This window comes from Phocoena sinus, chromosome 21, assembly GCF_008692025.1.
Source record: "Phocoena sinus isolate mPhoSin1 chromosome 21, mPhoSin1.pri, whole genome shotgun sequence".
NCBI classification, from domain to species: domain Eukaryota; kingdom Metazoa; phylum Chordata; class Mammalia; order Artiodactyla; family Phocoenidae; genus Phocoena; species Phocoena sinus.
Window position 1 is genome coordinate 20,567,989 of NC_045783.1, and position 22,099 is coordinate 20,590,087.

Genomic DNA, 22,099 nt, shown 5'->3' on the forward strand with positions numbered 1-22,099 from the left:
ACGTGCTTGTGTATGGATTAACTGCTTTGGTCTGAGAGAATAAAATCCTATGAGAACTGAACCACTTCTAGAGAAAGAGTTGGCCTCACATGCCCCCATGGACTGACCATGGGGAGTGTATTGTCAGGAAAGAGTCTGTGGAGCAATGGCATAAAAAAGATCTTTACTCCAACAGCAATCAGGGAATTGTAAATTTAAACCATAGTGGCATACCTTTTAACATGCAGATTGGTAAAAATTAAAGTCTTTTAACGTTCAGTGTTTGCAATGATGTGGAGTTACAGGAACACTCATACTCTCTCCATAGGAATGTAAATCAATACAACCAGTTTGGAAAGCAAGTTTTATTATTTGGTAAAATTAAAGTACACACTGCTGTCCAGCCATCCCACACCCAAGTAAAAGCCCTAGAACACATTTGCCCAAGTGTAGAAGGATCCTTACACAAAAACATTTATAGCATAATTGTTACAGATTCTGATATCCTAGAAACAACCTAAAAGATTTTCAATGGAAAATGGATCACTAATTTGTGGTATATCTGTATGATAGAACATCACAGTGAAGGTGAATAAACCAGAGCTACAATTCAACAAAATAAATCTAGTCACTGAAAAATACAAATAATATAAAATGGTGTGTCTGTGCATGTGTGTGTGTGTATCTTGTGCAAAACATGCAAAAATAAGAAAAATGTTTGACGGATACGTACATAAGTAGTAAGGTTATAAAATGGGAGTGATAAGGACTCATTTGGGGACATTGCTGACATCTGGAGCTCCCTGAGGATGAAGGGACATATGATTAAGGAAAGGTTACACTGAAAGATTCACCTATTTTGGAAATAGTAGATATGTATTCAGTGGGGTGGTGGGTAACATTATTTATATAATTATTATATGCATAAGTTTTTCATGACTTTTTAGAAAAGGATGACGGTGAGCAATAGTGTGTGATCGCAGGGATAGTATAGATGGACAAGGAAGTGATACACAAGGCTCAAAAGTACAAATGGTGGAGAGCCATGGAATTCATTTCAACTTAAAAACACACTTTAATTGAGGAATATTGTACACAGGCATCGGTCTAGACACAGGACTGTAGGGAGTCCCAGGTAGGGCTACAAAGGTGAATATAGCCTCAGAGTTAATATAACTACCTTATTTGCTGATGGAAGAATGGCTGCTCCTCCAGTTCCAAAACAGAAGGCAGTTCCTGAGGGTAGGGGGAAAGAAACAAAGGCTGATCTCTGGCAAGATGCCATGAGGATTGCAGATCCCCAAGGCTCAATGGCCCTTCTTCTGAGACAAGCTTCCCAGCCTGGCCCTGGTGACTTTCCCTTTATTCTGCTGCTTCTTCTCCTCTTGTCCCCCGTACACTCAGAGTGCACTTTCCACATGCAAGATTTTAATGACACACATCGTGTAAAATAAAATAAACCTCAGGCTTATTTACACTTATATTTCATGAAAGCAGCTTACTTTGTTTCAAACTTGGTTTGGTTTTTTTCCTGACCCATGATAATTCTAAATCAGCAATTTCAGAACACTGAATTTAGTTGACTGTATTGAATCTTGTTTTTGTTTTTCTTGTGGGAATTTCTAATCTTTTAATAATGCTCTTCTTTAAGACCTTGAAAATATTGACAGACATACAAAATTAGAGTTATACAGGAAGAAAGGATTCATCCTGCTATGCTTGAGGAAAACACACCAGACATATCCATTTTGATCTTTGCCTTGTTTTCTTTTTATTGAAGAAAACTTTCCAGTTCATGTCTTTGACTGATTTAACATAGAAAATGCAAAGCCAGTGCATAATTAACGGAGCCTCTCTATTTGTCTGCAAAACATGCATTTGGACACTAAATATGACTGTAAGAAATGTGAACCTTCCAAAAAGGGCAGTGGAGCCATCTCTGAGGGAAATAAGAAATTAACATTGTTGTTGTTTTATTCGTTTGCTTTTAAAGAATCTATACAGAACATTAAATGGACTAGAGAAAATATTAGGATATGTATTGAACACTTCAATCCTTTTAAAAAACCTATTATTTTGCTTACATATTTTCTTTTTTTCCTGCCAGTTCTCTTTTCTTGTTCTTTTTTAAGTTGAAGTATAGCTAATTTACAATATTATGTTAGTTTCCGGTGTACAGCATAGTGTTTCAGTATTTTTACAGATTATAGTTTATTGAAAGTTGTTACAAGGTAATGACTATGATTCCCTGTGCTGTACAATAATATATCCTTGTTGCATGTCTATTTTATACATAGTAGTTTGTATCTCTTAATCCCATATGTCTATCTTGCCCCATTTCCCTCCCCACTCTGGTAACCACTAGTTTGCTTTCTATATCTGTGAGTCTGTTTCTGTTTTGCTACATACATTCCTTTGTTTTATTTTTTAGATTCCACATATAAGTCATATCATACAGTATTTGTCTTTCTCTGTCTGACTTATTTCACTAAGCGTAATATTTCCTAGGTCCATTCACATTGTTGCAAATGGCCGAATTTCATTATTTTTTATGGCTGAGTAATATCCCACATCTTCTTTGTCCAATCGTCCATTGATGGACACTTAGGTTGTTCCATAATGTTTTGGCAATTATAAGTAATGCTGCTATGAACCTTGAGGTGCATGTATCTTTTCAAATTAGTGTTTTTGGTGTTTTGGGATATATACCCAGTAGTGGAATTGCTTGGTCATATGGCGGTCCTAGTTTTAGTTTTTTGAGAAACCTCCATACTGTTTTCCACAGTGGCTGCACCAGTTTACATTCCCACCAACAGTATACAGATGGCCAACAGGCACATGAAAATACGCTCAGCATCGCCAGAGTGTTTGCCTGGCTCGGTCTGGGGCACACGCAGAGGTGGTCATGGGAAACCCAGCAGCTCCAGAGCAGTCCTCTCTCTGCCCTCTCAGTCCTGCCTCGAGGGCGAGCCAGTGAGCACACTCCTCACCATCAGAGTCCAGCCTTCCCACAGCCCTCCTGCCTGTCCCAGAGGTCCTCCAACCAGCCAAGGCAGCTGGTGTTCCCCACATAGGACCCCAGGAACCAGGCACCCAGTCTGTGGCTCTCACCTCTCACTCCCCAGTGTGCTCACCTTTGTATTCTCCCTTTCCTCTGAGTCTCCTCCCGGGGAGCACAGGTCCCAAACTGATCCTTTTCTTCCCTTCCTGCGCAATTATGTGTGGATCTTTCTCACAGCCTTGGTTGTAAAGGAGTCCTTCTGCCAGTTTCCAGTTAGTTTTCAGTGAGAAATTTTCCACATGTAGATGTATTTTTGATATGTTAGTGGGGGGAGGTGAACTCCACATCCTCTTACTCTGCCATCTGGATCAATCTCCCTCTTTTCTTGCTCTATACCTAATCGTTCTTTGATTTTTGAAGTTGCTGACATGAACTTCTCAGAGATATTCTGAAAGAAGCACTTAGTCTTGATACTTTAGTTAGCAATTTGGTGTTTAAGATGACTAATAAAATATAGAGCTTCCAGGATAACTTGTCTCCCATGATCTATTTGCTAAGGAATCAGAGCTCTTTACCCAGAGACATTCAGACATATTGCTTTCCTGCAACTCTGGAGGCATCTTTGATTGAGATAAGGTTAAATTGGACATCACTGTCCCTCTGAACAACTGGCTCCTAAGGTGATCTAGCCTAGAGAATATGAGATGCTAACTTGAAACCTGAAACACAGAATAAGACAACACAAAGCACGTTAGGATATAATAAATTCAGTTCCATATATATAGCATATATATAGCCTAATATATTTATTTTAAACATAAATATTCACAACAATGCAATATATGTCCAATTATATATATTAAGTGCTTTCCATTTGCAGAAAACATACAGAAGCACAATACATTCAAAATTATTTTCTGACTTAAAATATTTACTTATTATCAATGCATTGCTAATTGCTTGCAATTTTGCCTTCTGTACTTATACTAATATGTTGAATAGAGTGTAGTCTGCTGTGTTAATTTATATATCTATTTTTCAATTGGATGAGTCTTTATCCATCTATTTATGGCCTAGATGCATCTCTTCTATTCCAGGTGCATAAATGTTTTCTAATCTGCTTATTTTCTTTTGCTTATTTAAATGCAATGAATTAAGATTTCAACTTACTTTGCCACATCCAGACACTTAACTTATATTTCTAATAGTTTCTGTGACTTATAATATAGCATTTTTATGTTAATAAATTGTCTCCCATATAACAACATTAAGTATTATGCCAAGAAAAGTCTTGCTGCTGTGTGTGTGTATATAGTGTGTAGGTATGTATGTATCTATAAGCACAGAGATCTATATACTTCAATGTCATTAAAGTCAGTGATATATTTTGTGGATCAATTCACCCAATAATTAAATATATTTGAAGGAAGCAAGGTAGTGTACATGTTAAGTTTTACGTGTATAGTATCTGTAATATCTTTTTGGCAGTTCATATTTAAGGTATGCCTCAGTGCACTGAAGATAGATTGAAACACAGAAGCCTCAAAACTCAGAAATCACTTTTATCAACACATGTGGCCTCAAACATGGCTTTTTGAACATCATCCATTTGAGTTATTATGGTTCAAAGATTAAAAGCTCAATACAGGAAAGTTAGGCCATGATGAGAAGAAAACAAAATCAACTGAACACAGGCTGCTGAAATAATGTTTGCAAGATCAAATGCAATGACTGGGACCAGGAACGATAGGTCTTCCATGGTTTCTCCAATATTACCATTAAATCCCATAAGGAAAGTTATTTGCTTAAAAAAACAGACTTTAAAATACAATTTATGCTGTCTTGAACTTGATAGCTTGCATGGTTAACACCATTTTTAAGTATTTACCATTGTTCTCATTGGAGGTTTTCACATTTTCTTTGTGGACCTGAAAACATATATGTAGTTTCAGAATATAAGAAAAATTTCTGGTTTTCAGAGAAATTATCCCACATATTACCAGTTTGGAATAATGTCTTCCTCTTATTAAGTACTCCTCAGGAGCTATGATGATGGGGAGGTGTAAGTTACTAAAGTGTAAGTACTAAAACCCATGGACTAGGGTTGAGAGTAGGGCTGAGGTGGGGTTGAGGACTAAGGAAATGGGAGGAAAGTTAAGTCTTGCACTCATTCACCTCTACAACATTCTCCTACTAAAAGCCTACTAGAAACTAGACACAGTTTTAAATTTAGAGGGTATTTTGGAATACAAATATAATCTCCTGTTTTGAATTCCTGGGGGTCATATAGCTAACAAAAAATGGTAGTACATTGTCTTACTCCATTTGGACTGCTGTAACAAAATACCATAGACTGGGTGGCTGAAACAACAGATTTTTATTTCTCACAGTTGTGGAGGCTGGAAGTCCAAGATCAAGGTGTCAGCAAATCCAGTGTCTGGTGAGAGGCTGCTTCCTGGCTTACAGAGAGCCAGCTTCTCCCTGTGTCCTCACTCCATAGACTGCATAGAGAGAGAAAGCAAACGTATTTGTGTCTTTTTATAAGGGCACCAATCCCATTCAGGAGGGCTCCATTCTCATGACCTAATTACCTTCCAAAGACCCCATATCGTAACACCATCACATTATGAATTAGGATTTCAACATATGAATTTAGGGCATACACAAATATTCAGTCCATAGCATATGTAGAGAGAAATGAAAAGAAATATGCACAAAGGGTGCTATGCCAGGTCCCTGAGTGGACCACATTGTACTTGCCAGGAGTTTCTGATATAGATAGCAGCAGAGGGATGTTCCAGATCTTAAGAGGAGGGGAAGATACAGATCCATATGCCAAATGCATTATGCCAAAAGAAAGAAATCACTGTTATGGAAATAGCAGTTCCTCAGCCCCTGACCAGTTTGATCTTCTTGCTGAAGCCCTGCTCACTCTCAAATTAATTATGTTTTCCACATATGGGAGCTGGCTTTGTGGATTGTGGATGAATCAATGTGCAAAATTGTCCAATAAATTGAAAATAGATTTCAATTGCATGATGTAATTGTATTTCTTTAAAATATTTTAATAAAGAAAATTATTGATTAGAAGATACATTGGAGAACACTAAATATATCTGTTATGTATGTATATATAGATATACATTTGCAATATTGAATCTAAAGTGGATTCACATTCAGTAGTAATAAAGAGTGAACAAATTGCAGTATTAAATCTATGAAGTGTAGAGTAACTAAAGGTTCACAACTGAATAATGCTTTATAAGTACCTTGTGATGTAGCAAGTATGGGCACTATTGTCTACTGGCAGAGAGAGAACACGAGAATCCTTCAGTCCACAAGTCCTTATAAAGCATCCAGCACATACCAGGTAAAATGCCAAGTCTTCAGGCTGCCACCAAGAACAAAGCAGACATTGTCTCCTTTGTGTATATGCAAAGATTTTCTAACTGGCTAAACCCACACAGACCTTGTCAGGACTATGTCAGGATTTAGAGGTCAGATGTGTACCCAACCAACCTAGCCCAGCAATACCTTACCAAATTAGATAGCCTCCTGAAAAGGATGGTAATTTTAAAATATTAATTTAGGTATAAAACATACTGTAGAGATTAAATAATATATGTATTTCTCTTCTTTTTTTTTTAAAAAAAATACATGTTAATGGTTTCCTGGATACCAGATTCATTTTTAAACCTTTCCTCTGACCATAGGAGCTGATGCTGTGGAAGCTCAGTGTAAAAGATTTGAAGTGAGGGCCAGTGAAGATGGCAGGGTGCTGTTTTCTGCAGATGAAGATGGGATTACCATTGGGGCTGAAAAGCTGAAAGTTACAGGTACTGTAGATGGAGGTCTTGGAACACTGTTTACTTCTTGAAAGAATACGCAACTGAACCAGAAACTACTTTTTTATATCTATGGTCCCCACGCCTGAAATTGAGTCTTGCATAATATCATGATATCACATCATTTGATTTTCCATTAGTCATAAACAGAAAGCTCTGGTCATGGTTGCAGAAGACACTATAAATATTAGTCTTAATGATATAAAAGCAAAGCTGCACGTCTCAGGCAGGGTTAGGTGGAGGAAACTGAGTGTGGATGGTGGAAGAAAAGGTGGGGTGCAAACAATGTTTAAGATTACTCAAGGTGATCGATAAATCCAATTTAGAGGTGTTGCTTAACAGTAAAAGATATGCAAAAGAAGAACTAAAATAGCAACTTTAGAATGAAGTAAGGGGAACGTTATAAGTAAATTAAATTCCTGTTCTTTAGGGCTCATAATTATCTTCAAAAGTATATAAATCAAGAAATAGTGCTAATCACCTATTACTGAGACATTATTAAAGTCATTATTCTAATGTTAGGGCCATTAGTGTCAACCACCAACTGAAATGAAAAAGCAGCAACAAGAACAAAATAACAGGAAGTGAAAAGCATGCTTGGGAATGGAGAAGAATTTTATTAATACTATTTTAAGCATTTTGAGTACAATCTCTTTTGAATAATTTGATTTACAACCACAACACATATTATTTTGATAAAATGTTTTTAAAAGACAAAGAGGCCTATATGAAAAAAATTAAATATGTTTGGCTTAGCATTTCCCAAATTTGAGTTTGGGGACAGTTCATGGGATATCTATCATATCTAGGTAGAACAGAGCCTGTGGGCCATGTGAGAGCAGTTTGCATGGTAAATGACCTCAGCTCTTGGGCTGTTTGGGTTAAATTCTGCCTCCACCATTCAATAATTTGAGTAAATCTATTTTCCTTCATCTAAATGATTTTTTCCTTCATCTATTTTCCTTCATCTAAATGATTGAAATGAGAGTGCGCACATGCCTGTGTGTGCGTGTGTGTTTTTAGAAAGTTTTGGGCACATAATGAAGACATTGTAAAGGTTAGCTTTTTGTTTTTATTAATAAAGCTAATATTGATATTGCCAATATCCCAGACACCAGGGTCTGCGTGGGTTTCAAGAAAGATACACTATTAAATAGCAATGAAATTCAACAAAGATTGTAGAATGGGGATCTTCACTGGGGATCTCTGGTCTGGCCCACAATCTACCACCACCATCCTTATTGTCCCCGAGGGCCTCCTTTTTTTCTTTCGTGAGTTTTCTGATGAGTAGCTGGAGCCTGCACCATTGGGTTAGTGTTTGGGCTGGTTCCCAGGACTGCCCATCAGCCTCATTTCTCTTTCTTAAGACTCCTTAAAAAGGTCAGGAGTAAACATGTACATGGGATAAACATTGGCCTTCCTAAGTCTTGAGTTGGCAGTCAGGGAGCCAAAAGAATTTTTTTAATTAAAAAATCATGAGGAGAGCTTCCCTGGTCGTGCAGTGGTTAAGAATCCACCTGCCAGTGCAGGGGACACGGGTTCAAGCCCTGGCCCGGGAAGATCCCACATGCTGTGGAGCAGCTAAGCCCGTGTACCACAACTACTGAGCCTGCACCCTAGAGCCCCTGAGCCACAACTACTGAGCCTGCGTGCCACAACTACGGAAGCCCGTGCACCCAGAGCCCATGCTCCACAACAAGAGAAGCCACCACAATGAGAAGCCCGCACACCACAACAAAGAGTAGCCCCTGCTCGCTGCAACTAGAGAAAGCCTGCGTGCAGCAACAAAGACGCAACACAGCCAAAAATAAATAAATAGATAAAATAAATTTATTTTTTAAAAATCATGAGGATTTTCCTTGGCAAAGAGCACAAACAAATCAGAAAGGACATTGACTTTAGGGCCCTTGATGCTAATGTCTGAGTTGCTAGTTGGTGAGAAAGTCAGGGACCAGAGTAAAAACGCACTCAGAGGGATTGGGCAGATGTGATTTTAATATTTAACAATCTTTAAACCTTGGTAGTGCCTGCAGTTATCAGCTTTGATACCAAAATAATCCTCATAGCTTTTAGGATATTACACACATAACCAAAAATTATTTCATCCATTTCAGATATTTGCATTGGGTACTTTGTATTCATAAGTGAAGGGTAGTTCTGGAGCTCTTGACGGCTTTTATGATCTCATGGAATTCTAACTTTCTCTGATCTTTATATTACCTTGATTTTTCTCATAACTATTGCAGTGAAGTACTGTCTTCACAAAATCAGACCCAATAACTAGTTTTTATAATTTTTCTTGGAGGTAGATGGATACTTACATTTATTTCCTCTTTTTCTTGGTAGCCTGGTTGCCATCTTTGAATTGTTAATTGGACTATTAAGTCAGAGGAAAAAGTGTTCCCTAAAAAATCTAAGGATTTTTTGCTTTTCAGTTAACTGTCTTAGGGCAGTCATCTCTGCTGACCTATTACTCATTCTTTCTCTCTTTCTCCCCTTTGTATGTGTGTGATGTATGCATGGTATATTGTATGATGTATAGATGGATAAATACATATATCTCACTCTAGCTCTGTTTTTCCATTTCTTTCTCTGTCTCAAACATATACACACAGCTTTGAGTTTATTTTTCATAATATTCTTGTTTAATCTATATTTTCCAATTATCTCAAAAAATTAATCAGTTTTACAATATGTTTATGTATCATATGACTCCAGAAGATCCTAAATAATAAACTAATACAATTTTGAGTTCACAATTATAGAATCCAGGCAGATTTTTGTAAAGGATGGAAGCATCACACAGGAGGGAATAATGAGAGTGTCTATAACAAGTAACCCTGGCTTTTAACCTGATGCGGGTATGCAAGGGCCACATCTTTCATAAATAATGCTAAGTTAGGGAATACTTTATTTTATTTTTATTTTTTAAATAAATTTATTTATCTATTTATTTCTTTATTTTTGGCTGCCTTGGGTCTCTGTTGCCGCGCATGGGCTTTCTCTAGTTGTGGTGAGCAGGGGCTACTCTTCATTGTGACACACAGGCCTCTCATCGCGGTGGCTTCTCTTGCTGTGGAGCATGGGCTCTAGGCACGCAGGCTTCAGTAGCTGTGGCACGCAGGCTCAGTAGTTGTGGCTCGCAGGCTCAGTAGTTATGGCACACGGGCTTAATTGCTCAGCGGCATGTGGGATCTTCCCGGACCAGGGCTCAAACCCGTGTCCCCTGCATTGGCAGGTGGATTCTCAACCACAGTGCCACCAGGGAAGTCCTAGGGGCGTACTTTAATATGATTAAAATATCCCTCAGTATCCAGTCACACTTCTGTTTCTCACAGAAGAACCCAGATAGACCCACAGACAAAGACACAAACATACACAGAGCGAGCCTCTGACTCTTCTTATAAGGTCACTAATCCTATAATGAGCATCCCGCCATCTCCCTCATCTAAATCTGACTTTCTCCCAAAGGCTCTGTCTGCAAATACCATTACACTGGGAGAGATAGCCACCACACATTTATTTTGAAGAGACTAAATTCAGTCCATAGCAATATGGTAAATTATTTTATTAAATATGGAAAAAATGCAGTATATAATATTAACTTTCAAACAACCCAATCCAAAAATGGGCAGAAGACCTAAACAGACATTTCTCCAAAGAATATATACAGATTGCCAACAAACACATGAAAGGATGCTCAACATCACTAATCATTAAAGAAATGCAGTTCAAAACTACGATGAGGTATCACCTCACACCAGTCAGAATGGCCATCGTCAAAAAATCTACAAAAAATAAATGCTGGAGAAGGTGTGGGGAAAAGGGAACCCTCCTGCACTGTTGGTGGGAATGTAAATTGATACAGCCACTATGGAGAACAGTATGGAGGTCCCTTAAAAAACTAAAAATAGAACTACCATATGACCTAGCAATCCCACTACTGGGCATATACCCTGAGAAAACCATAATTCAAAAAGAGTCATGTACCACAATGTTCATTGCAGCTCTATTTACAATAGCCAGGACATGGAAGCAACCTAAGTGTCCAACGACAGATGAATGGATAAAGATGTGGTAGGGCTTCCCTTCCCTGGTGGCTCAGTGGTTGAGAGTCTGCCTGCCGATGCAGGGGACACGGGTTCATGCCCCGGTCCGGGAGGATCCCACATGCCGCAGAGCGGCTGGGCCCGTGAGGCATGGCCGCTGAGCCTGCGCGTCCGGAGCCTGTGCTTCGCAACGGGAGAGGCCACAGCAGTGAGAGGCCCGCGTACCGCAAAAAAAAAAAAAAAAAAAAAAAGCTTGCAAAGATAACTTAAATGTAGTAAAAAGGTAATTCATGTAGAGATCTTGTTTTATTAATTTTCCACATCACATCATGAACTAATTTTTTATGAAATGTTTTGCAAAATAAAAAGTATAGGTAGTTCATTTGTTATCAAGTTATTTCACATTTTTATGTTTCAATTTCTGTTAGAATATGCACAATGGAGTGATCAATCAATTCAAAGGTAGCTGCCTTTTGATAAATCCATAACAAAAGAATCTTATGATTGTGTTTGCTAACGGTATGCTGTTGGTAACGCTTATTCATTTAAGATTTTTTAAATGGCTCAGGTGTGTATTGCTTCTTATTCCTTTAGTGGTTGTTAAGGTAAAGGGCAAAATGACAACCTTAGTAATTATAGACCTTGGAATTACTTATTATTTTCTGAAAATATATATCCTAAGAGTGAATGATGAAAGCTCTGCTTGACCTTCTGATATGCTTTTCCAAAGGTGGAAATTTGAAAGAGGGATTATTTCTATATCTTTTTCCTAGATGTAGTTTCCATCAAGTATCATTCAATTTGAACATTTTTTTCTTTTTTGTTTTCTCCACACACTTTTAAATTTCAGTTATTTTTTGCTTCATTAAAAGGAATAGAAGGAATTAACAAAAGAAGAGTTTTTTCCCCCAAAAAATCAGAGATAAATGCTAGAGAAATACAAGCTACTTGAAGGTTAGAAAATATGAGCAAGAAGGGTCTCTGCGTAATTTCAAATCTTGATATATTTAAGTTTAATTTTCTTTATTAGTGATAAAACATTTCATTTTTGAATATATTTCATCTTGAGGAAAATAGCTTTATTCTAATGTATTTTCAATCTGATCATCTAAGTATCTTTTCCATGATCTCTTTTTATCTTCTGAAAACCTTAAAAAGTTGAAAAGAGGACATGATTTGGCATCTGAGAGTAAATGCCTCGAGGTATTTTTTAAATTATGAAAACTGCTGACTGAAAAGTAAAAACAGATTTTGAAATAATTTATTTTCAGAAATATTGGCAGCTTATTCTCTGCATTCAAATGAACAACATGGTAGGGATTTGTTTCTGTTTCAGAGAGACAATTTAACAATACCGTTTCCCTGTTTTACTAGAAAAATGAACATTGAATAGGCTCATAATAACAGTTTTAATAAATTCAGATCATCACCTCAGAATATTAATAACCTGATTTGTTTTGAAGTATTAAATGAAGAAATATACTGGGAAACAGAAACTTAGCAAGATTTACATATCAATCATAAAATACTGCAGAATAATTTTTAATTTATTCACGCTTTTATTAATTTTTTCATTCCCATTCTTTCTTTCATTTACTGATCCTTAACTGTATATCAGAATTCAAGATCAGTACTAAGCATACAAAATTTATTAAGACAAAGTCCTTGAGTTCAAGGAACTCATAAATTACTGGGTAGAAGTTTAACGTGAATTGCAAAGCAGTATAACTGCTGTGTATAGTAATTTTCACAAGGAGCTGGGGAAGCTGAGCAGAAAGAGGAAAAGCAGGAAGGACACAGAAAATGTTTCACAGAGAAAATCATTTAGAATCAGATCCTGAAAATGAGTAGAGATGACCATTAAAGGGGCAAGAGAGGTATGTCGGGAAGAAGTGGTACTCTTAACAGTTTATAAACATTTCAAAATCTGCAAAAGTTTTATTGTCACTGGAATATAAAATGCAGAAAACTGCTAACAGGTAAGTCCTACTAAGGAATTTGGGTTTGACTTCCACAGACTTGGATTCCAGAAGCATTTTAAGTGAGAATTACACAGTCAGCTTTGAATTTCAGAACATTAGTTGGCTGTAGTATCGAGGAATAACTGGGAGAATATATAAGTGATACTGAAGTTGTAAAAAGAAGTAAACTAATAGGGAAGTTGAACAAGAAAGGGCATCTCAGTATATTTCCCCACTTCTGACTTGAGTTTTTAGGGCATAATTGTACCATTAATCAAACTAGGAGGGTTAAAAACAGGGGAAAAAGCTTTCAAGAAGAAAGTCCTTGAAATATTGATCCTTACCAATGTTTATTAATTACCTCACATATGTAAGATACCATGTTGCTCACAAGAATACAATGGGATATAAGGAACGTCTTTGATATATATATATTTTTTTAGCCTAGAGGGGGAGTAATATATAATTTAGCATGTAAAATTTCAGAATAGATATGATAGCTCCTCAATGAGTGCTCTAGGTAGTAAACCCCAAATATAGTCAGAGAATGAACATATTGTATTTACCTTAACAGGTGGGAAAATTAGTAAATAGATTTATAGATGAGTAGAGGAAAATAAGTCTGAATGAATGGATTTTGCATTCAAGCAGAAGTCTTGAATTGTGGGCAAAAGCGTTATACAAGAAAATAATTACAGGTTTTTGTACAGGTGAGATATCAAGAGGTTTGGTAAGATTAATATAGCAATGTATAGGTGGTATTTTGTGCAGTTAGCTGGAAGCAGGAGCACCATTTAGACTCTTAAAGTAACACAAGTAAGAGATGTATGTTGAAATGGGTTGACATTTCTCCTTTTAAAGGGTAATGATGCTTTCAGGATTCAGAGGAACTCATTTTAACAGAGTAAAAGATATGATAGTTAATAATTTACTTTTTTCAATATGATTATTCCATCCCTTCCCCCAAATAATTTTTCTGTCGATTTGCAGGGGCAAACTTGTTTCCACTTGTATTTAAGGAGAAATGAGAAGAGGTATACAGGTTTCGACACGTCAGAAAAAATTATGTAACTTGTGACAGTTAGAAATTGAAGGTACCTTAGAGATCATGTTATTTAGAGCTTAATTTTACAAATAACAATGGGGGGCGGCTTTAAATACTTGTCAAAATCAAAGAATGAATTAGAGGCAGATTTGGGAATAAAATGAAACTGTTCCCTGTCCAATCTTTTACTCTACCAATTTAGATCTGAGGGGAAAGAGATGCAAATAAAGAAAAAAGAAAGCAAAGTGTGAAGACTTCCAAAGAATTAGAAATATTCAGTAGCATAAGTTTAAATTTGAAGATAATAAATAAATAAGAATCCTTCTGGCCCTTAAGATCTAGATGAACTTACCCTGAACCTCATCCCTATTCTAGTGCAGGGATTTAAAATGCTGCCTAAGTTCCCATTAATTGTCAGGGGAAGAGGGCAGGCAGACAGATACTCATGCTCTCTTAACATCCTTTGCCTCATGCCTCCTATTATTTCTTCTGTCCCATATAGAGCTGGGTGTGACATTCATTCCCTTCTTTGTCCCTCTCCAAAACAAAATCTCAAAAAATACAAAGATCATGGTAGATTTTCTTGAAAAACTGAAAGCACTAGGAGATCTCATTGGCAAACATCAAGACAAATAACAATAGAATTTAACTCAACATTGTTTCTACTCCTCTTTAGCTTCTTTTCCCACAGGGTGCCCCAGTCTTTCTTCATTCCTTTGTTCCCAATCCACCTGGCTTTTCTCTTTTTTATTTTTCTTTCTGGTTTTCCAAAACAGCGAGCACTCTGTACCAGACCTTAGCCTCCTCCATTGAAGCCTTTTGAGCAGCATATGGAGGCCCTAGTGAGGACTGCTCTCCTTCTAGGCAGCTTTCTGCTGCTGTGTTCTTCATCTTACTTCCAAACCAAAGAAAACATTTATTTATTCAACAACTTCAGAGAGACATACTAATGAATGTCTATATTATACTAGATGAAGTGCTAGGAAGTGGAGCTACAGGAGTGAAAAAGGCTCCTGATCTCAAATAGAATAATAATTAAAAAGAAAATATTGCAAAGTGTCTTTCAATTTAATTAACCAAGTAATTTATATGCATTTAATAGCACAGGATCAAACTTGAAGATAATGAATAAACAGGAATATTTTTGTCCCTGAAATCTACATGAATTCACCCTAGACTTCAGCCCTATTCCAGTATAGCAATTTAAAATGCTGCCTACTGTTAATTAATTTTTTGATAAATTATTTAAGTCTCCTAACAATTCCATGGATTAGATAAGAGAGGTGGTATGGTTGACATTACTCAGATTCCTCTACCTTAAGCTTTTAGGTTGGAATTCTTACCAATTCATGACTAAAATTTCACTTTGAGAAGAGAAATATTCTAAGGAATGATGCCCTGTACTACTCTTTAACTTCTCCTTTGATTTTTGAATGGAAACTAAAACCCTGGTAGAGTTAATGACTGTTTTACCTACTACAATTATTCAAATGATATCATTTCTATTATATCCTGCACAAAGAACTAGTAAGTGTAAAACATGAAAAAAATCATCATCCATCCACTTTAGTTATTAAAGGCTCTACTATGCATTTTTGTTTTCATGTTTCCTCAATTTTTTAAATATTATGATGAAGTCAATTAAAAGTAAGATAATGCTGGACATTTTTTTTAGAAGAAACTTCGTTCTCAGAGCTCATTTGAGCATTGATTGATCTTATCTGGTACCTAAGCGGCTACATTAGAAAATTCCTTGATTTAGTGAAGAGAGTTTTGATTAATAAAATGCATTTAATATTTAACATTCAAGAATATCTTTTCAGTGTCTAAATTTCAGATTTGAAAATTCAGCATGAGACTATGTTACTTGAAGCTATGACATTTTGGGAATCGAGATTTCACATATTAATGAGTAGACCCATGCTGGGACATTAACTCTACAGATACAATGTGTACATCTTCTGTGGCTGACTTTCATAAAGGAAATTGATAGAGAGAGGGAATTAAGAAATACTGAATTCTTACAGTGAACCAAATATCCTATTTAATTAAAACCTAACCCAAACTGCAAGGTTGGCATTACTATACGTATTTGTATCAATGGAAATTGAAATTTGGAGAGATTAAATAACTTGCTCAAGGTCACTTAGATGAATGAAGCAGCTGGCATTGCTTCCCAAAATGGCTAATTTCAAAGTTCATAGTGTATCCATAAGAAAACCTGAACTCCAAGATTCTAGCCTCATCGATAAGATATTTACTTTCTCTGAGTAGAGCATCCTCATTTTTCAAGTGTAAACAATCTATTATCTATGTATATTAAAAATGTTGGTGAGAAAAAATTAGATAATTTATATAAAACTAATATTTCAAAGCATAGAGGTATTTTTGCCTTGCTTGTATATATTTTACTGATCACAGGTTCTTCTACACAAACCCAATAACCCCATAAAATAGTATCTGAAATTAACCACGGTAGAATTCATGAAGCTGGTGGCTGGAGAGATGCTATATTTCACAGAATTTTTTTTTCAGTTACTATGAAGTTGAGGACCTGGGAATACCAGGAATTTTTGGTTTCCTTTTCTTGTCCTGCCTTCTGAAGCAAATGCCTTCCCAAAGGATATATGGAGGCCAATGGGTTGATAATGAGTAGCTTAGAGTATAGCATTTAGAGTATAGATAGCCATACTAGGAGGGATACATAAATTTATTTTTAATGATGTTTTTAATTGGGTGAGATTATTTTATGTTAGGCATTTGTAAAGAGTAGCATCCTAGCATATGGCTAAAACTGTTTTTAAGTATAAAGTAGGACCATGGTTCATATATACTCTTTCTTCTTTCTAACAAAAAATATGCCATTCTTATTCTTTTGTTTAAAGGCTAGAAATCATCCTATGAATGAGATCCAGTATTTTTTGACCATGAGGTTTGCCTGCATCATTTTTCCTGACCATGACAAGAGTTAACAGTCTATGTTTCTCTATATCTTATAACATTGTCATCACTTTAAATTATCTGAAATATCCTTTAGCATCTATACAATCAAGCAAAACTGACATTGTGCCCTTTTGAACAGTCCTTTTCAAAAGCAATAAACAATAAATATTTATTTAGTCAATAAGTTTAAATATACATATTAATAAATGTCTATGTTATGTTCGTTTTTCTCCCTTTTCTGTCCGTCTTCCTTTTTGGTTTCCATGGTTTCTATAACTTAAGATGTGAGAATTCATCATACATTTTTTTTTTCCTGAAGTGAGGATAAAGCAGATCTTTACTTTTTGTTCCAAATAAATGTTGACTAATGGCTAGATTTATCAGGTAAAATATATGATGCCCAGTTAATTTTGAATTTCAGACAAACAACAAATGATTTTTAGTATAAGTATATCCTCTGCAAGTATTGCATACTTATACTAAAATATGTTTAACTGAACTTCAAAATTAATTGTGTCCAATATTTTTCATTGCTAAGTCTGGCAACCCTACCAATAGTCTGATGTTTGTAAAGTTTTCCCATTCATGGGAAATATATATTTATATATTTTTAAATTTTTTATGCTGTGAGAGTTTGTTTCTGGCTCAGATGGCTTTTATTTTTCCTCACTGATTTCCTTTTAAGATTATCAGCGCTGCTTATTAATTGTTGCCCTTTTGGCTCATTTTAGAACAAAAAGTGAGAGGATGAGATTAATTTTCTCATTATCTGGAAGTCTATAGTTAGTTAATTATTTATGATATTTTATGCAGTTTTCAATGTAGCCCCTTAGGTGGTATGATTATACATTTATTTCTTCAAGTATCTTTTTTTTTAATCATCAATAGTTTTCTATATTGATACTTAGAATCAACACCTTTATCAGTCTTTCATCCTCATTGTAAAATTAAACTTTTTTTTTTTTTTTTTTTTTTTTTTTTTTGCGGCACGCGGACCTCTCACCGCTGTGGCCTCTCCCACCGCGGAGCACAGGCTCTGGAGGCGCAGGCCCCGCGGCCACAGCTTACGGACCCAGCCGCTCCGCAGCATGTGGGATCCTCCCAGACCGGGGCATGAACCCGCGTCCCCTGCATCGGCAGGCGGACTCCCAACCACCATGCCACCAGGGAAGCCCTAAAATTAAACTTTTGATAACATTCTACTTTCACTTTCACTGATATATTCTGTACTAAGTTATTATACTATATGTGCCATTCTGTGTTTTAAAATAAATATTGCTACTGTTCTGTAATTATATTTCTGGCATCTTGTCTGGGAAGTTTTCAAAATTATAAAATAGTAGAAATTAACTTGTGAACTTTGCCTATGGATAGCTATCCCACTTGGAAATTATATCTTATTTTAAAATGCCAAAGGGGTCTGTCCTTGAGACTTAGAAATTTGTGCCTTAGAATGTTGTTTCAAATGCCAGCCCCTCCACAGTCACAAAATCAGAGTTTTATCTAAAACTGTTACTTTACTTTCAAAGACCTGTTTCTAAAAATTGTCCACTCACAGAAATAAAATATTTTTAAAAATACCAAAAGAGGAAACTCCTTAAAGAAATAATTGCTCTAAATTTGTGGAAACAGTTAAATAAATAAACAGTATATGGCTTACATATCCTCTCTAGGAAAAAACAAAACAAACAAAAAAACCACCAGCAACTAATAAAATCCAATAAGAGGTCAACAAATGTGGATAGCTTTTAGCTTATAAACTGAAATCTGCAATCTAAGGAATTTACTGGAGCAGAACCTTGTACACTCACCCTTAGAACCATAATATAGATGTTACAGACTGAAAAAAACCTCTTCCTCTGTGATTCAAGACCAAATCTGCATTGCTGTTTACTGTAGAGGAGTCCTCTGGTGATTCTAGCATATTTCCCTACATGTACACTTACTTTTAAGGAATTTAAATGTTAGCTCTAATTTCCTAGTGGCAATTTTTTCATTGCTTATTGAATCAATATATTTAATATTGTTCTTCATGATAAGTAGAAGAAGCTTCACTTTGTAGGTGTAAAATTTGTATTTTTTTACTTGCATTGTATTGTTGAGCTACTGTTGGGGCCATTGATGGAGCAGCCATGACATTCTTACACCGAGATGTTTGAAGATGATTAAACCAAAAGAAAATAAAGTTTATTCTGAAGGGAATGATCTCATTTATGTAAAATTACAAAAGAAAAAAAAAAGAAGGCTGTTTTTCATCATCTTTAACGAGTGTTTTTGCATTTGATTTTTGGAAAGGAAAATCATTTTATTTGCTCAGTTAAATTAGAAAAAGCTCTGTCAACCTGGAAAATCAAATGGAGTCAATAAATGAAAGTTTAGATAGAGTATCATTCAACTACCTGAGCACGTGACCTCTTCAGATAACTATGATCCCAGGTGAAGTCCACTCTAATGAACTCAAGCCGTTCATGGTTTTAGATTGAGCCTTAATTCCAGAAAGGTCAAAGTAAGGTGCCCTGTTCTCTGTAGTTCGATGATCACTCTAACTAAAGGCTAGTGCTGCTTGTGGGCAAATTGCTAAATGCCCTATGGACCTATGTCTTGAAACAATTAATACTATACTACATCAGAGCTCACTCTCCACACTTTCATTCAAGCTTTGCTGCTTGTAGAAAGAACTGAATATTGTGACCTATACCTCCCTCAAATTCACTTACCTGGAAATAAAGAAAAGGGAAGGAAATGGATCTTGCTCTATGATCAGAAGGTGAAAATTCTCACTCAGTCTGAACTTTTATAAATAAGATCATTTTAAAAAGGGTCAACACGGCGGAACTTAGATTTACCCTCCTTGGCCCTTCACTACCTTAAACTCCTTTTCCAATTTTTCTCTTTTATTTTCTGTACTTCTATTTTCAGTTGTCCCATTTTTAGAAGAATGTTTGGTTGATAACAGTAGTAATGAAAACCAGTGTGTCTGTACACTTGCTTATACTGACTCCTGGATTCACGTTATCCTCAGGCACTGAAGGAGCAGTGTTCGGGCACTCTGTTGAAACACCTCACATCAGAGCAGAACCTTCCCAAGACCTCAGGTAAGTCCTGGCATTTATACCTGTGTCATTGTTTCCACCACTGATGATGGTCCTTGATATGTAAAGAACTAAAGCAGAAAATATGCTACGTAACTGTATAAAGAATTGACATTCCCTGCCTACATGGTAAATAGATAATTGGATATTTCATTGAGGGTAAGAAAATGTGAGTTATTATTCTGTCCTTCTGTATAGTTTTCCTTTACAAACATACAATGGATATAAAGTAAACATATCGGACAGGAGGAGTGTAGAAAAAGAAAAGAAAAGGCAGTTATAGAGGATGTTGAGGGGAGGACTAATAAAAATAGGGATTTCAGAAAATCTGATATAGATAATGAAATATACGGCACGCATAGGCATAAAGAAAGGGGAGGCAGAGAGTGAGAGAAAGCTGTAAATAGTCAGGGAGGCTTAAGTAGAGGGAAATCAGAAACAAATGTAAACAGTGATCAGTAAAAGACAGAACTTAATTGCCCTGTGATATGTTCCTCAATTTAATATTTCCAGTGGAATAAGCTCCATCTGTCAGTTTGAGAGGACAACATTATAAGGTATTCTCCCCAGAATAATCATGGCAATCACTGATAAAAGTTGAAATACTAAAATCTATTAACTTATCTATTGTTCTTAATTCAATAAATATATATTTAATATATACTTTATATATTTTATATAAAATTATACCTATTATAATAACTTGTAATCATTTTGCGATATATACATTTATCAAAATCATTATGTTGTATAACTTAAACCAATACAATGTTATATGCCAATAAAAAAGATGTTTCCTCTAATTAATTTCAAATAGGTATCTTTTTTTTAACATCTTTATTGGAGTATAATTGCTTTACAATGGTGTGTTGGTTTCTGTTATATAGCAAAGTGAATCAGCTATACATATACATACATCCCCATATCTCTTCCCTCTTGCATCTCCCTCCCTCCCAGCCTCCCTATCCCACCCCTCTAGATGGTCACAAAGCACCGGGCTGATCTCCCTGTGCTATGTGGCTGCTTCCCACTAGCTATCAGTTTTACATTTGGTAGTGTATATATGTGCATTTGCTATGATATGAAAAAAGACAACCCATATTGATATTAAAAAATTAATTACATATTTAAAATCATTTTTAAAGCCGAATTAAATTATTAACCTGAGAGATAGAGTCTTTGTTTTGAAACACAATAAAATATTATGCAAAATACCCATTTTATTTCATAAAGAGCAGGCTCAGCCCTTCCTACTTGGATGAGCGGAAAAAATGCTCAAATAAAAATAGAAAAATAAAGTTGAAAAATGCTAATTAAAAAAAAAGTCATACTTTGGACTTCCCTGGTGGTGCAGTGGTTAAGAATCTACCTGCCAATGCAGGGGACACAGGTTCAAGCCCTGGTCCAGGAAGATCCTACATGCCACGGAGCAACTAAGCCCGTGCACCACAACTACTGAGCCTGCACTCTAGAGCTCGCGAGCCACAACTACTGAGCCCATGTGCCACAACTACTGAAGCCTGCACGCCTAGAGCCTGTGCTCCTCAACAAGAGAAGCCACTGCAATGAGAAGCCCGCACATCACAAGGAAGAGTAACCCCTGCTCGCCACAACTAGAGAAAGCCCGCACGCGGCAACAAAGAACCAACGCAGCCAAAAATAAATAAATTTATTTTTAAAAAGTCATACTTTTACAACAGTAAATATTGCAGACCTTTATAGTTCCATGATAAAATTCCTTAAAAAAACTCAGTTTTTCACTAGTTGAGTAGCCCAGATTCAAACAAGCTAGTTAAGAGTAACAGGAGAAGGTGCCCCTCTTCATGCGATCAGGCATTTTTTAATAAGACAAATATAATAATTATTTACTTTATGCTGAAATCCCAAGGATTTAGGAGGGTTGAAGAATATGTGAAAACAGTGTCTCATAGTGTGTTATAGTCTTGATTTATGACTATACTCATTTAGGACCTCTACATTTTTGTATAAATTGTCTTTTCCTTCTTTACTTAACAAGGTTGTGTTGCCACTAGAACGGGATCTATGTCTTCCTTGCTTATCTTTAGTTCAATAACAGCCAGCCACTCTATCTCACACATAATAATTTTATCATAATTGGTTAATGTGAATCACTGAAACTTAGTAAAACTGAATAATGAGGACGCTAAATGCCTGTATATAAGG

At 36.0% G+C, this 22,099-nt stretch overlaps 1 protein-coding gene across 1 annotated transcript in view; it reads left to right on the forward strand.

Moving 5' to 3' along the window:
* Positions 1 to 22,099, forward strand: part of SGCZ (sarcoglycan zeta) — an 899,256-nt gene that overhangs the window by 860,853 nt on the left and 16,304 nt on the right. Inside the window, exons 5-6 of the mRNA XM_032618431.1 lie at positions 6,694 to 6,816; positions 19,846 to 19,918. Coding sequence (XP_032474322.1) covers positions 6,694 to 6,816; positions 19,846 to 19,918 — 196 coding nt within the window. The remainder of the gene's footprint in view (positions 1 to 6,693; positions 6,817 to 19,845; positions 19,919 to 22,099) is intronic.